The sequence below is a fragment of the Rana temporaria genome, chromosome 3, assembly GCF_905171775.1.
Source record: "Rana temporaria chromosome 3, aRanTem1.1, whole genome shotgun sequence".
Taxonomy (NCBI): domain Eukaryota; kingdom Metazoa; phylum Chordata; class Amphibia; order Anura; family Ranidae; genus Rana; species Rana temporaria.
Window position 1 is genome coordinate 205,561,764 of NC_053491.1, and position 17,284 is coordinate 205,579,047.

The 17,284-nt window shown below is 42.8% G+C and overlaps 1 protein-coding gene across 1 annotated transcript in view; it reads left to right on the forward strand.

Annotated features, from left to right (window-relative positions):
• Nucleotides 1–17,284, forward strand: part of CEP290 (centrosomal protein 290) — a 245,302-nt gene that overhangs the window by 83,976 nt on the left and 144,042 nt on the right. The window contains exons 21-24 of the mRNA XM_040344166.1: nucleotides 8,175–8,324; nucleotides 9,994–10,109; nucleotides 13,596–13,698; nucleotides 15,281–15,511. Of these exons, the coding sequence (XP_040200100.1) occupies nucleotides 8,175–8,324; nucleotides 9,994–10,109; nucleotides 13,596–13,698; nucleotides 15,281–15,511 (600 nt within the window). The remainder of the gene's footprint in view (nucleotides 1–8,174; nucleotides 8,325–9,993; nucleotides 10,110–13,595; nucleotides 13,699–15,280; nucleotides 15,512–17,284) is intronic.

Genomic DNA, 17,284 nt, shown 5'->3' on the forward strand with positions numbered 1-17,284 from the left:
CAGGTCCAATTTCTGGACTAGTTGAGCCAACTCCTTTTTTGAATGGGTTGCCTAGTGGAATGCACAAAACAATGTGAAAACAACATGTGTAATGAACTGCACCTCAGCAGCTAGGTGTGAACGCTTTGTGTTTGTGAATGTTTACTATCATCATGACTAAAGCCTTATGCACACTGAAGGTTTTTGTAGCTGCTTCTAAGGATGTCAGACATTTTTTTTCCTGCCTCTAAACTCCCCTGCATGTTAGCCTTGTATGTTAGCTTTTGTGTCCATGCACACATTAACTTTTAGTGGCAGGGGCTTTTAAAGGAAGAAGGAAAACCCCATTGCCAGTACATTCAGGAGCAGCAGTGTTTTGGCAAAGGAAAAACATCTATAGGCGTGTTTAACACTAGGCACAGTTAGCGCTTGAAAGTTTATTCATTTCAATGGTCGGAACAAATTATTATTCATGCCAATGAAATTATTTAACACCCTTTTCCAAGCACTATGCATTTTTTTCTGGCAAAATGCTGCCGCCAGGAGGAAAAGTTTTTGGGAGAGTTTGCAAAACTTTGGATTTCATATGATTCCAGGCAACAGGAGGCACTCTAGGTTACATTTACCTGGTTAATCTTAGCTGCTTTGATGAAAAACCCTGATTACATATTTTAATAGTTCCTGTTAACATAAAGACACCCTCTGTCTGTCGCACTACCCCCGAAGGAGCTGCTGGTTTGATTTGGGTGGCACGTTACCTCTATATTCCTGCCGTCTAGGGTACTGGATGAGAGCTGTAATAAAGTCAATGTTCGCACGACAGGTGTCTTTTTTTTCTGTGCTTTTATTACCCACCCACTTTGGATGGACAGCACAGGACCACTTGTAGGTTGGTAAACTCAGTCTGCTTACTGAGCCTACTAGGTAGATCAATGCTCCGGACCAATGTGGTCCCGGAGCCAGGAACACAACAACACACACGCACACCCCGGCCAGGAAGGGCCACACACGGGGGTGGTGGGACGACTGCCCAGGTGGAAGGCGTGGGGCGGCGATCACCAGCATCAATGGCGTCTGCCCCTTAAATACCCCTCCCCAGCATGCGATCAACCCTCCTGATTGGCTCTGAGGAGTATCCACATGACCCTGAATCTACTGCTGCCCCCTACCATCTGGGGGTGACTGAAGTCCCCAGACAGGAGGATAGACACACAGCACAGCCAGGGCTGGAACAGAGGCCTTAAATGTAATAATAAATAAATAACCTGGTCAGAGTTAATTTTTTTTTTACTTTCAATAAATTTTTATTGACATTTGAGATAGGATTACAGTCAAGTTATAAGCTTTTCCTTGGTACATAAAGCCCCTAGGGGCCGATCAAAACAATTTGCAGTTGGAACATGGAACATGTCATTACAGTTAAAACAGTAAAAAATAAATCCTGGGGGGGTAAGTCAGAATATAGTAGTTCTGCTCGGTAGGCCATACAATGCAGGCTCACTAAAAATTATCGAGGCCTGTGGAGGCATAGCCATGTGTATAGGCACTCGGATTCTAAGGTAATCAGGAGCTCAAACCCTCGACACCCCTAAAGGGAACCCGCTGTGTCAAGGGGAAGGCTCCCAACTTCTACATCCCACCTCCCCCCCCCACCCTCTCACTAATGAGGGAAAGAGGCTTACTAAGAGCTGGGAGAGACCTAAAGAATATCCCCCCTTTATAATACTAAAGTGAAGTTGCACATAAAAAGGAAAAAAAAAAAAAAAACAAGCAACAAAACATACTTTAAGTATAATATTACTGTAGACCATAACCCCAAAATGATCGCTCAGGTAATAAGACAAGAGTATTCAGAACCAAAGGGATAGCAAAATAAAGGTAATTAGGTAGGAAAGAAAAGAAAAAGGAGAAGGAGGGGGCAGGGAAGGTAGGGTGAGTGAGAAGCCTTAGTTTAATCAAAAAAGCAACTAGACTCGGTTACCTGCGGGGACTAGAGGAATACCAATATATTCCGCCCATGGAGTCCATGTTTCAAGAAACATCTCTGAGGTATTAGTCAGTATGCTAGATAGTTTTTCTTGGGTCATGATCCAGGAAATTTTCTGCTTGACAGCCGAGACTAATGGTCTAGGTTGTTTCCAGGATTTGGCAATGGTAATTTTTGTACCCAGTAGAATAAAGTGCACCAGTTTTTGTGTTGATTTGGCTAGGCGTGGAGGTTGGGCATTTAGGAGGGCCACTTCGGGGGTCCTAGGAATCCGGCTACCTGTCACCTTGTGTAGCATATTAAAAATAATTCTCCAGAAGGAGCGGATCCTAGGACATTCCCACCATATGTGAGACATAGTGCCCCGTAGCTGACATCCCCTAAAGCACTGGGGGTCCCCACCGGGATACATGGCAGCCAATCTGGAGGGTGTGAGATACCATCTGGTGATGACTTTTACACTAGCCTCCATCAAGGATGTTCCCTGAATCCCTTGGAATGAACTAAAGAATGCTTTATGCCAAGATTCTTGGCTAATGCTTACCTGGAGGTCTGCTTCCCAGGCCTCCATATAAGACGTTTTGGTTGTTGGATGAGTGAGGGCCGAGTAGATCGTCGAGATACCTCCTCTCCGCTCCACAGCCTGATTGCACCAGATCTCATATGGGGTAAAGTCAGGGGGTAAGGGCTTAGACCTCCAGACTGTGTGGAGGAATTTTGTAATCTGTTGGAAGTGGGCCCTCTCCGATTCAGGGAGTTTCAGGGTATGAGTGCAGTAAGCTAGGGAGATCGGTCCACTAGAAGTGAAATACTGTCCTATCCGGTACAGCCCCTTGTCCATCCACCACTTAAACTCCGAAGATTGTAATCCGGGAGGGAAATCAGGGTTGTTAAAAATATGGGCTAAAGGACGGGTGCATGAAGTTAGACAGGTATTGTGTCTGAGTCGATCCCATAAGGCAAACGATTGTGACAGCACTGGGGATAAAATAGATGGACGAGATTTGATAGGGGACCAAAGAAGGTAGTCTAAAGGAGCAGAGGGAACAGCCTGCTCCTCTATGCAGACCCAATCTGGTATATTGTGTCTGGCGTATAAGGAGGATAATTGAGCCAGTCTGGCGGAAAGGAAATATTTGTGAAGGTCTGGGAATCCCAGTCCCCCCTTTCTTCTGTGTCGAAAAAGTGTGTCCTGTGGTACACGATATCCTGACTTGCCCCATATAAATTTAAGCAGTTTACTCTGAAAGGATTGTAGGTGGTTCCTCCTAATAGGGATAGGAAGGGAGCGAAAGAAGTATAAAAGTCTAGGGAACAGGGTCATTTTGATTGAATTAATCCTACCTATCCAAGAGAGATTAAATTTAGACCAAGCAAGAAGATCTGCTGCCAATTTTTTGTAGATAGGGGGGTAGTTTAGGTTGTAGAGAGCCTCTGTCTTGGCGGTCAAGGCTATGCCTAGATACCGTATGGAGGACTCACTCCAACAGAATGCAAAGGATTGTTTAAGATCTAAAACCATTTGGGGAGTAAGGGATATATTGAGTGCTTGAGATTTGGAATAGTTGACAGAGAGGCCCGATATTTTAGAGAAATCATCCAGGGTACGACATAAGTTGGGGAGGGAGGTGATGGGAGAGGTCAAGAATAACAGGATGTCGTCCGCAAATAGGGCACATTTGTGGGTTTGTTCCCCACATCGTACCCCTAATATATTGGGATTCTGTCGTATGGCAATAGCCAGGGTCTCAGTTGCGATAGCAAACAAAAGAGGAGACAAGGGGCAACCTTGTCGTGTGCCTCTTCTGATCTCTATGGGTTTGGAGTAGTGACCGTTGATCCTAACCAGTGCTCTAGGGTTTGCATACAGGGCTCCAATAAGGCCTAGAAATTTGGATCCAAATCCCCAGCGTTCGAGGATATTGAAAATATATGCCCAAGAGACGGAGTCGAAGGCCTTCTGAAGGTCCAGAGACAGTAAGAACCCTTTCTGGGGGATCCCGCCCGGCCAATTGGTTTGTAGGATTGAAACTATGTCTACTGCTCGCCTAATTTGGTCTGGGCCTTGTCTGCCAGGAATAAAACCCACTTGGTTCCCATGGATATATTGTCCAATAAACCCAGCTAATCTGTTGGCTAAAATTTTAGTGAGGACCTTGAGGTCATTGTTAATAAGGGAAATCGGACGATAATTTTGGACATCTTCAGGATTTTTGTCAGGTTTGGGGATAACAGTGATAAATGCCGTATTAATTTGGGAATCAAATTGTTTGCCCCTGGCTTTGGAGTTAAAGAATCTGACCATATGGGGTGTGAGTATATCTATAAAGGATTTGTAGTAGGGGATGGAAAGGCCATCAGGTCCTGGGGCTGACCCCGTGCGTAGACCTCTGATTACCTCCCTCACCTCTTCTTCTGAGATTGGGGCTTCCAGTATATCCTTGTGAGCTGTTGAAAGGGAAGGGATAGGGAGACCTTCATAAAAGTGCGAAGGAAGGTCAGTGGTAGGCGATGTGTGAGAGTCGTAAAGGCGTGAGTAGAAGCTATGGAAAGCTTCTAGGGTCTTGGCAGGATTGGTCGTGGGAGGGTCCCCCCCAATTTTAATTTTGGGCATGGAAAGCAGTTTGGATTTGGGGGATAGTTTGGTTGCAAGCAGAGGACCAATTCTATCAGCTTGAGTAAAAAATTTGTGTTTACTCCACCTGATTGACTTTTCTGCTCTGGTTGTTAGAGCCAGGTTCAGGGCCAACCTGGCATTGTCGAGCATGGTAGTGGGGACTCCTGATGGGTTTTTTTTGTGCATTTCCTTAAGGGAAATGTATTCTTTATCCAATTTGTCTATGTCAGCTATCCTTTCTTTTTTAAGACGCGAGGAGATCTGGATGAGCTTGCCTCTGATGAAGGCTTTGTGAGCAGCCCAGAGTGTTTCATCAGAAACATCCCCAGTATCATTAAGTTTAAAGTAATCCATTAGTGCCAAGCTTATCTCCTGGACTCTGGATGGTTCAGTGAGTAATGACTCATTCAGTCTCCAGAACGTGCGCGAGCCCTCTCTGACACCCAATTTGAGTGAGATGAAAACTATGGAGTGATCTGACATTGCTGAGTCCCTAATGGAAGCAGACAAAACTGCCGGTAAAGTTGTAGCAGGCGTCAGGATGTGGTCAATGCGAGCATATGTAAGGTGTGGGTGAGAGAAGTGAGTGTAGTCTCTCTTAGAGGGATTGAGTTCTCTCCACGCATCAGCAAGGCCAAAGCCATGCAGAAGCTTGGCGATTTTGAGGCTTTCTCTCGATGGACGTATCAGTCTGGACCCAGGTGGTTTTGTTTTGTCCAATCCTTGATCTAGGGCCATATTGGAGTCTCCCCCGAAGACTACAGTGCCCTCTAAGTTAGGAGAAAGGGTTTCCAACATTGCTTTGAAAAATTTGGCTTGCCCCCTGTTAGGGGCGTAATAAGATACAAGAGAGAATAATTGATCCCCTATCTTGCCTTTCACTAGTAAAAACCTTCCCTCCGGGTCAGCAATGTCAGAAGTTTTGACAAATGCGCATTTTTTGGAAAACAGAATAGCCACCCCTTTTGTTTTGTTTTCGGCACTGGCTAGATAGAATTGCGGAAAATATTGGTGGAGAAATGTGGGGCTGTACCGGACAGGAAAGTGGGTCTCCTGTAGCATAATGATATCAAAATGAAGGGATCTATAATGGTCCATCACCTTTCTCCGTTTGATCGGGGAGTTCAAGCCCTGGACATTATGAGAGGCAATACGGAGATTGAGATCCACTGAGCTAGCCATTGAATTCTGAGTCCGCACTGCTGCCTAAACAACCCCCACTCACCCATTGTAGTTCCGGATCACTCGGGATGAGTCGATTAAACGAGGAACCTAAAGGCATTTCAATTGTTAGTCTAGCACATATATGCATAGGGGACAGTGGTTTGGGGAAGGGTAGACAGGAAAGAATAGAACCAGAAAGCTCTCCTAGAAAAGGAAAAAGGAGCGCCCGGAGGGAGGAACCCCAGACGCTCACGTAAATGAAACCATATTCAGCCTCCCCTAAAAAGGGGGAAGCTGTCCATCCCCCGGAGACCATTTAGGCGTCCGAAGGTTGGAAGGAGGCGCATTGGTACCAGGCCTAGACCAGGCGCCCATGAAGTTAATATAGAACTTAAAATTAAATAAACGGTGCACAACTAGAAAATCATCACCTGTAAAAAAAAAAGTGAAAAACCCCCAACCGCCAGTTCGGGTACCCTCCACCCTTAAAAGGAAAGCGGGGGGTCCCGCCCCGGCTGCTGGAGGGCCCCAGCGGGAAAACCAACACACCCCTTTAAATAAGACCTATGAAAGCATGCCAACGGATAATATATATAACATATAAAAAAGCACTGGAGGGCCTAGGGAGCATTAAAGAGACATCCAGTTAGGCCCATAAACCCAACCTGGGCAAAGCAACAAGTTAGTGAAGCGCCTGCTATTCAAGCAGGAGGGACATTTTTCAGGTGGTTCCTTCATCTCTGGATTTCTTGTTTCTGTTCTTCTTCCATAGAGGCGTTGGAGGGCTAGTGGGGATGGCACGCTTATTTGATCCTTGGCCAGCATTGGAGGTGTCCATGTCTACCTCTTGTGCGATGATTTTCAGGCGTAGGAGTAAGACTTCCCCCTCCGGAAAGGTGGAAAAGGCGTAGGGCTTGCCATTGAAAGTGAACTTTACTGCGAAAGGGAAAGACCATTTATATCTAATTGCTTTCTGGGTTAAAGCTAGGAGAAGAGGCTTAAGGGATCTGCGCCTCTGGATAGTGGAAGGAGATAGGTCGGCAAAGAGTTGTACCTGATGTCCCTGGCACATTATATTCTGATTAGATCTTGCCTGCCTCATAACCTCCTCCTTTATTGAATAGTGATGTGGCTTAGCGATGATATCCCTTGGGGAACCGTCTTTCCTGGGTGGCCCTAAAGCTCTGTGGGCTCTATCCAGTTCCAAATGCTGGGGGGCGACACTTGGTATAAGATATTTGATTAAGTCTTGTACAGCCTCTGGCACATTCAGAATGGTCTCAGGGAGCCCCCTAATTCTAATGTTCGATCTTCTCGATCTGTTCTCGAGGTCGTCAATGCGAGATAGTGCCACTTCCAATTGGTCTTGTAGTGTTTGAATTTGGCCAAAGTTTTGTGAGGTAGCTGCCACTGTCTCCTCCATTTTGCTTTCAATGGCTTCAATTCTAGAGCCTAGGGCTTGAAAGTCTCCCTTTAAGTCATTCGTGATTTTTGCAGCTGTTTGAGATAGTCCTCTTTCTAATAGCATTGAAAATTTGAGGAATAGATCATCCATTAAAACATTAGGGCCCAACTGATGCGCCTCATGACTGAGGTGATTTTGTGGTAGCTTTGAAATTGCTCCCAGGGATGAGGGAGTTAGGTCAGTCACCTCATGCCCATTTATTTGGTTTATATCCTTCAGGGACAGGGGAGAAGATTGTGGGGAATTCCCCTTCACTTCTAGGGTGAGTTGTAGTGGGGAAAGGAAGGGCTGCACCGACCTGTGTGATCCGTTTTCAGTCAGGCTGTGTGACAGGGCCGGCGGCTGCTGCGTGGCGGCCATCTTGAAATCTCCTCACGGAGCTGCAGCCCTCTGAAACGGCCGAAATTCACCGCCTTTCTGCTCGCCGGGGGGGCCAAAGTGTGCCCGCCGTCCCGGGGAGTCCGTCGGTGGTCCCGCTGAGGTTTGGGGTGGCCGTGAACCGGGGCTAGGGGCGCCGTGGTGTATGCCTGGTGCGGAGCACACGGATCAGGCGTCCATCACCGTAGCCCGCGCATGCGCGTTCCTCGGTCAGAGTTAATTTAACTCTCTGACCCCCCCTTCTAAATTTACAATAGCACCTGCTATGAAAGTAGCCAGGCGCTACAGATCTGTGTGTGTGTGTGTGTGTTTTGTATAGATAGATAGAGATATATAGATCTTCTCTTTTTTTTTTATTTTTTATAAATATATATATATATATATAATAAACCAATTTATAAGCTTAAAAATAATTACACAGAGTGATCAAAACATTAAAACTGTTTCCTCCAAAGAGTGACAATGATGAAAATCCAACACAGTTTTTCTGAGCTTAAAATCATTATAGTAGTTTCTGAATAACAGTTTCTTTATAACAAAAAAAAATAATAATAATCTACTTGGTATTTTGCCTCATTTGTTAGATATTACATCTGGAGAATGAAACTCTACTTCTGCGTCAATCGGAAGGAGCAAACATAGTGTTCAGGGCTATAAACCTTCCAGATGGAATGTCTCCTTCCAGCACCAACATCATTAACTCGCTGAATGAGTACCTCTTGCACTTGTTACAGGTATGTTCTTCTGTTTCTATCAGTCAGTGTTTAAAGGAAACACATTTCATGCTAAAGACCTTTTTGTTTTTCACTAAGATCCTGAAGGCGTGACAGGCATTTGTTATTGGATGGATAAATTGTTGGGTGTATTAATATTTTAAGCCCTTCCGTAGCACTGTTACTTGTTAGTAATAAACCCCCTATACAGCAAATCACACTGATTTAAACAAGCCTTGGGTAAATGCATATAGAAGTAAAAATGACTATGAAGTGCTCCCCATCCACTTATCGCCTATCAAGAGCTCACCATCCACCAGGAAAGGCGTATAATGAGTTCACCTCAAGCTGTGTTTTTCTACTGACTTTAATTGCTTGAGGACTGCCAAGAGTGTGTTAACCACTTGCTTACTGGGCACATAAACCCCCTTCGTTCCCAGGCGAAATTTCAGTTTACGGCACTGCGTCACTTTAACTGATATTTGCGACGTGGCTCCCAAACAAAATTGACGTCCTTTTTTCCCCACAAATGGAGCTTTATTTTGGTGGTATTTGATCACCTCTGCGGTTTTTATTTTTTGCGCTATAAACAAAAAAAGAGCGACAATTTAAAAAAAATATATATATTTTTTACTTGTCGCTATAATAAATATCCCAATTTTTAAAAAAAAAAAAAAAAAAAATTTCTCAGTTAAGGCCGATACGCATTTTTCGACGTATTTTTGTAAAAAAATAAAAAAATCGCAATAAGCGACTGGTTTGCGCAAAAGTTATAGCGCCTACAAAATAGGGGACAGAATTATGATTTTTTTTTTTTTATTATTATTTTTTTTTACTAGTAATTTCGGCGATCTGCGATTTTTATTGGGACTGCGATTTTGCGACGGACGTATCGGACACTTTTGACACAAATTTGGCGCCATTCACATTTATACAGCGATCAGTGCTATAAAAATGGACTAATTACTGTATAAATGTGACTGGCAGTGAAGGGGTTAACACTAGGGGGTGAGGAAGGGGTTAAATGTGTATCCTAGGTGTGTTCTAACTGTGTGGGGGGAGGGGGGTGACTGGGGGAGGTGACCGATGCTGTGTCTCTATGTACAAGAGACACAGATCGGTCTCCTCTCCTCTGACAGCACGTGGAGCTCTGTGTTTACACACAGAGCTCCACGTCCCTGCTGTCTTACCGACGATCGCGTGTAACCGGCGGACATCGCGGCCGCCAGGTACACGCATCGGGTCCCCAGCTATGCGCCGGGACAGTGTTTACCCGCTGCGCGCCCCCCAGTGGCGCGCGCGGGTAATGCTTTCAAATGACGTCCAAAGACGTCCAGTTGGCACCTGAGAGCCGCGCTGTTGACGTCTTTTGTCAATAGCGCGGGTCTCAAGTGGTTAATAAGGTAAACGGAACCGAGCCATGTATATAGAAGAAAACTGCATAATGTTGGGATCCTCTGGACATTGCTTTAAATATAAATAAATAAATATAGATAATATTAATAAAATATTAAACAGCCTTGTTCAGAGTTTAATATTTTTGCTGGTGGCTACTTTATTTATTATATGATCATTGAACTGCTGCACTACCCCAAGTTTCCTATTGTTTGGCATAGATTGTATTTATTGAAAAAAAACAATGGCTGGGACAATATTATAATGTTGATTTTTCTATTTTTGTGTTTTTTAGGAAATTGAATCCAAGGAACAATCTGTTTTGAAGTTTGAAGAAGCTATAGAGGAATACAAGAGGAAAAATGCTGTGATACGACATCAACAGGGGCTTATCTATAAGGAGTATCAGAGGTATACATAAAAACAAAAGACTTTTTTACTCATGTTATATCGCTTAACATTGTTTTCTTCTTGTGTTTTTACAAATACACCTCGATTATTTAAAGTGATTGTAAAGGTTCCATTTTTTAATTACAGGGGTTGTAAAGGTTTGTGTTTTATTTTCTAAATAGGTTCCTTTAAGCTAGTGCATTGTTGGTTCACTTACCTTTTCCTTCGATTTCCCTTCTAAATGTTTTTTTTCTTTGTCTGAATTTTTCACTTCCTGTTTCTCCTCAGTAAGCTGTTCTGGCTGACTAACCCCCATGGATGATGGAGGCAAGCTTACTGAGGAGGAACAGGAAGTGAGATATTCAGACAAAGAAACATTTGTTTTAGAAGGGAAATCGAAGGAAAGGGTAAGTGAACCAACAATGCACTAGTTTAAAGGAACCTATTTAGAAAATAAAACACAAACCTTTTACAACCCCTTTAACCACTTAAGGACCGCCTCCTGCACATATACGTCGGCAGAATGGCACGGCTGGGCACAAGCATTTACCTGTACGTCCTCTTTAAGTGCCCAAACGTGGGGTCGCGGGCGCGCGCCTGCGACCTGGTCCGAAGCTCCGCGGACCCGATCGCCGCTGGAGTCCCGCGATCGGTCCCCGGAGCTGAAGAACAGGGAGAGGTGTGTGTAAACACAGCTTCTCCATTCTTCACTGTGGCGCTGTCATTGATCGTGTGTTCCCTGATATAGGGAAACACGATCAATGATGTCACACGTCCAGCCCCTCCCCCCTACAGTTAGAAACACATATGAGGTCACACTTGACCCCTTCAGCGCCCCCTAGTGGTTAACTCCCAAACTGCAATTGTCATTTTCACAGTAAACAATGCATTTTTATAGCATTTTTTTGCTGTTAAAATGACAATTGTCCCAAAAATGTGTCAAAATTGTCCGATGTGACCGCCATAATGTCGCGGTCACAAGAAAAAACGCTGATCGCCGCCATTAGTAGTAAAAAAAAAATGTATTAATAAAAATAATAAAGCTATCCCCTATTTTGTAAACACTACAAATTTTGCAAAAAAAACAAACGATAAACGCTTATTGCGATTTTTTTTTTTTTTTTTTACCAGAAATAGGTAGAAGAATACGTATCGGCCTAAACTGAGGAAAAAAACTTTTTTTTATATATTTTTGGGGGATATTTATTATAGCAAAAAGGAAAAAAATATTGAATTTTTTTCAAAATTGTCGCTCTATTTTTGTTTATAGCGCAAAAAAAAAAAAAAAACGCAGAGGTGATTAAATACCACCAAAAGAAAGCTCTATTTGTGGGAAATAAAGGACGCAAATTTAGTTTGGGAGCCACATCGTACGACGCAGTGCCGAATTGCAAAAACTGGCCTTTACCTGCATTTTGGTCCGGGTCTTAAGTGGTTAAAACAACTAACATATTTTACTTACCTGCTCTGTGCAATGTTTCTTGCACAGAGCAGCCCCGAACCTCCCCTGTTTGGACCCCCCTGCCAGAACTAGAGGATTGCCAGAATGGTAGAGTGGTCCCAGTCCAGGACATGTTGTGGATTAGTAAAAGGGAGGTTCAACTACCACCAAGGCAGTAATAGGGAATGGTCAAAGTCAGGGGGTAAGCAGTGTTTGACCCAAGGTTGACATATTTTTTTAAATTGCCGTATTTTGTCATTTTCAGTGGCTGTCATTTTAGCGTAAATAAGAGCCCTATTTCTTCTATGTTTAGCTTAAGCCACAACCAATTAGTATTCTTTTAAAAGCAAGGATATTGACCACAGTATTTTATATTGTGACATAATTGTTGGCATTCCAGCACACAATTACCGTACTCTATACTCCTAATACAAACTTTTTTTAAACTGTTTTTTTTTTTTTTTTGACAGAACTATAAACAGCTGTCAGTTTTTACCTGAGGAGGCAATGGGATTTTTTACAGACTGAGAAAAACTGCATTGGGCATACAGGGTTAATGTCAGTGCTGGCTGGGGTGACCAGGAAGTCTGGTGACAATAACTGCTAGGAAAGCTAAACAGATTCTGCTTACTGCACAGCTGGTAAAGAGGCATCTGTGACTAGTGACAATTCTTAAGTCTCCTCCTTTATGTCTGATGTCAGTTCTTCTTGATTGGAATTGTCACAGAGGGTAGAGAGTCAATGTTGGCAGCAACATTTGCAATTCTAATGCCGGCCATATATGGATCAGCAGGGATCGGTTGAATTGTATGGGCAGGCTGGATGTACACAAGTCGATCTATTGATCAACTTGTGTACAACCAGCCTGTTGGAGAAAAAAAAAAATCTCGATCAGGTCTGCCAGCTATAGCTGGTGGGGCTGATCAGTGTATTCTGACAGTGGGGACATTTCCGTGCTTTGCGAGTACAAAGGCTCAGTGGGAGGGATCCCCCCCCCATCCACATCAAATGTGAATTGGGGGAATAGAGTAATTTTTGTTTTGTTCAACCTGCTTGTATGGCCAGCCTTAATGATCCGGTGCTGGACTAATGGTATCTTTACAAGCAAACAGATGCTCTGTTTAATTTGCCTCAAGAGCCATCTAATTGGGCACCTTCCACCGTCAGACCCCATAGCTGCTAAAACTATTGTTAAGCCACTGTATATAGTACCAACTATATAAGGAATACTACAGACAATAAGTGTCCCTCAACATGTTATACATTAAATCTCCATTATAAACTTTATCTATGATCCTCGTCATGCTGAGTTTGCACATAGTTAGTTATAGGGCTTTTGGGCTTATTCATGCTGCCATCCATACATAACTGAGACCTGAAAAGATCACAATGCTTTTTGGTGCAAGTCATGTCATGTAAATGGAAAATTGGTATCCACCCATAGATGCTCAGTGAATTCATTGTCATGATAAACATTTTTTTGGAACGCCTAGAATTAAAGAATTACTTTAATTATAAAATACTGATTCCGTCATTGCATTGTTTTATTTGTTGATTTTAAAGCAATTCTTTCTTATGCCCTTTGTAGGATCATACAAAAGGGTCACCTAACTACTAACCCCCCTAGCATAATATTTCCTTGCTCTCTTGCTGCTCAGTTCTGCCTGCAGAGAGTGACGTGAACTATGCAGAGCTTCTGGGTATAGATAATCATATACCACTCTGCCTCGTGGTTGGCCCAGCGTTGCCATATAAGTTGGGGGAAGAAGTCTATAGGACTGTGTGTGTTTCTACAAGTTGATTAAGAGCTTATACAGGGTTTCTTTTCCCTTTTCCTGCTGGCTGAATGAAGCAGCGTAACAGCAAGGAATAGTGAGCGGATTGTGCTGGATTCAAACTATACCAGACAGACAAAAGGCCAGTGTCAAACGGGCAGGACTGCAGATGTATTGCTGTGTAGGTGAATATAAGCCTTCAAACTGTATTGCTGGGCAGGCTCTTCATTGAAGATGTATAGAATAACAAATAAAAACAATGTCTACAATATCTATTTCGTATTGATGCAGTGAGAAAGATACCTGGCAGCAGGAAATTGAGAAGATTAAAGAAGATAATTCAAAATTGGAAAGTCAGAAAGAACAGGATGCAGTACAAATAAAAGAATACATGGTAAGTTCACATTTAATATAAATGTGTAGGTCCACCTTGCCTTATGTGGTGGCTTCCATACAGCTGGCACTGGGTGGTGACTTTGGGTAACTTCAGATTTCTCCAAGAGCATTTAAAGATTCCCAAATATGGGTTAGTCATAGTTACCAGATGTGCCTCCCTGTTGGTCACTAAATGCAATTGATGGCTTCATTTGTGAATAGGAAGTGAATTGGGATTGGAAGAGGCCATGGTCTCTGTTAAAATTCTCTGGGTTCCATGAAATGTGTCTGTGAATGCCTGGATAAGACTGATTTAAGGGGACAGTTAACGGTCCATGCACACTGGCTTAAAAATCGCTGCTTCCACAGGAGTTTAGTGTTTTTCTTGTAAAAGCAGCTCATTGTTATCCTATGGGGGTTATTTACAAAAGGCAAATCCACTTTGTACTACAAGTGCAACTGAAAGTGCACTTGGAAGTGCAGTCACTGTAGATCCGAGGGGGACATGCAAGGAAAATAAAAACCATAATTTTAACTTTCACTTGATTGGATGATAAAATCATCAGAGCTTCCCCTCATTTCAGATTTACCCCTCAGATTTACAGCAACTGCACTTCCAAGTGCACTTTCAGTGCACTTTGCACTTGTAAGTTGCACTTGTAGTGCAAAGTGGATTTGCCTTTTCATGAATAACCCCCTATGTGTCCATGGACATTGGAGGCATATTTTTAGCTCGGCTTTTAGAGGCAGGAAAAAAACTTCTGGATTGCATTTTTGATTGCCGTTTTTGGGCAGAAAAAATGCTAGAGATATCCTAAACATGTGTACAAAAACACTTTATTTTAGTTTTTTTTTAAGCCCGGTGTGCATGGAGCCTAACTTGGACAGTTGTCTACCTTTTATCTTTATCTCAAACTTCACTGTTTTGTATAAATTATATTGGTGTGTGTGGCAGGGTGGAGATGGGGTGTACTTTTTTATTACAGGCATGTATATAGTGCCAACAAATGCAGCACTTTACATATTGTACATCCACAACAGTCCCTGCCCTCAAGGATCTTACAATCCAAGGTCCCTATCCAACATGCATACGTACACATATAAGTGCCGATTTATACCAGAGCTCATTAACCCATGAGTATGTCTTTGGAGTGTGGGAGGAAACCAGAACACATGGAGGAATCCCACAAAAGAACAGGGAGATCTTCTAAAATTCTTCAAGATGATGCCATGTGCTGCAAGGCAGGAGTGCTTTACCACTAAGCCACTGTACTCCAGGGAAAAGATTCTGCACAACCAGATGGCAAATCGAGACACAATTTCTGCTACAGCGCAAACACAACATTTTTACCTATGTATATGTACATATGAGCCAGTGCTTATACTGCAGCAAAAAATAAATCCATTTGTGTGGTTTTGGTATTGCTGTACCCTTTCCTTGGATATGATTACCTTATAACAGTTGGTGGGTTGCACTCGCTGTGTGTGTGTGTGTGTGTGTGTGTGTGTGTGTGTGTGTGTGTACATTTTGGAGGATGCCATTTTTATGGATTGCTTCTTGTAAAATGAATGAGTTTGCTTTCTCAATCTCTCCACAACAGAAATTGTTAGACTCATTAAAAATGGGTCCAGATGAAATAAAAAAAGTGCTGGCAGAAAACTCAAGAAAGACGACCGTATTAAGAGTAAATGAAAAGTCACTAACCAGGCGATACACAACTTTACTGGAAATGGAACAGCACCTGCGGAAAGAAAATGGCAAACTCAGGGATGAAATATCAGACATGGAGGCTGCAGTAGGGGAAAGAATTGGGTACCTGCAGAGGTATAAGGTATGAAGAAAATCACTTTTTTTTTCTGATTAAAATGTAATTCACCCTTTCAATACCACTGTGTCCAATGTAAAATGAAAGTCATACTGTTAAAGGAATACATCAATCAATTGTGTTTAAGTGATTGTAAAGGAAAAATGTTTATTTAAAAGAATAACACAAGTTATTCTTACCGGCTTTTTGCAGTTGGTTTTGCACAGAGCAGCCCTGATCCTCCCCTTCTCGGGGTCCCCTCTGGCACTCTGGGCCCCATTCCCCTTGCCGAGTCCCCCCATAGCAAGCCTATTGCTGTGGGGACACTCGTGTGTCCCCACTCCCGAGCTAGCTCTCTTTGTTCTTAAGACACACACAGGGCGTCTCAGCCTCACTCCCTGCTCCCGTCTTGCTGGCTGTGATTGACAGCAGCAGTAGCCAATGGCTCCTGCTGCTGCATCTCAGCCAATCACTAGGGAGGTATCTGGGAGAACTTTGGGTCTCGTGCACGTTGCCGGATCAAGATCAGACTACGGTAAGTATTAAGGGGGCTGAGGGGGAAGCTGCACACTGAACATTTGTTTACCTTCATGCATAGAATGCATGATGGTAAAAAACCTTCAGCCTTTACAACCACTTTAACAAATTTATATGCAAGCAGAAAGCTATTTTGCACATATGTGCAGAACCCAGACATGGGTTTTAGTGATTTGTTGTGGATTTTTCTAATATATTATATTACTAGGAAGAGTAATAAATGCAGTGACTAATTGCAGTCGGCCATTCAGAATTACTGGCTGGTAATATACATTCATACCAGGCTGATTTATTAATATACATTATAGGCTTACTAAAAATAGACAGAAAGCACACTGGAATTGTGACATGCCAACAAAATCATATTGTAAAAAAAAACTCACAAACAATTTAGATAGAAATAGACTTATAACATCAAATCCAATCCGCAGTCTTCCCTGCAGGGATATCTGTGTGTGACCTTTCTCCTATCGACTTACTCACTGTTGAGAATATGGCATTCTAATTGACACATTTCAAGAGCAGCCCTTGCTCCTCAGAACTCTTTGTCAGCTAGGATGCACCCTGGAGTAGGCGTCAATAGCGAGAATGTGGGTAGGAGGGATAATCGCACTCACAGATATCCCTGTTGGGAAGGCTGCACTTGGATTTGATGTGTTAAGCCTATTTTTATATGCATTTTAAGTACCAGTTGCCAGTTGTGTTTTACAATATTATTATTATTATTATTATTATTTTATTCAATGGTATGTTACAATGCCAGTGTTCTAGGTGTGTTGGTTTTTAATATACTTGAAGTGTTACTAAACCCACAACGGTAAAATCAGTCTGTATATGCAGTAAAGCATGCCTGTTTATACTCGCTGTGGAACCTAAGGGGTTAATCCTCTGCATTTTGTATGAGGGCAGTTTGATGAGGTCTTCTCTGATCCTCTCCTTCTTCCACTGACTCCAGTACATCTATCTATATATATATAAAACTCAACGTGTGTGTGTGTATGTTCCAGCATCACGTCCAAACGGCTAAAGATATTAACATGAAACTTGGCACACACGTTACTTATATGTCAGCAACAAACATAGGATAGGTGGTTTAACCCTTACCCACCCCCATTTGCCATGGTCGGGGTTTTCCTTTAAAGTCCCATTCAACTCTATGGGAAATACATGTTACTTCATAACTTCCAAACGGCTGTAGATATTTCGATAACACTTGGTCACATGTTACTTATATGTCCACTTAAACTATAGGATAGTTAATTT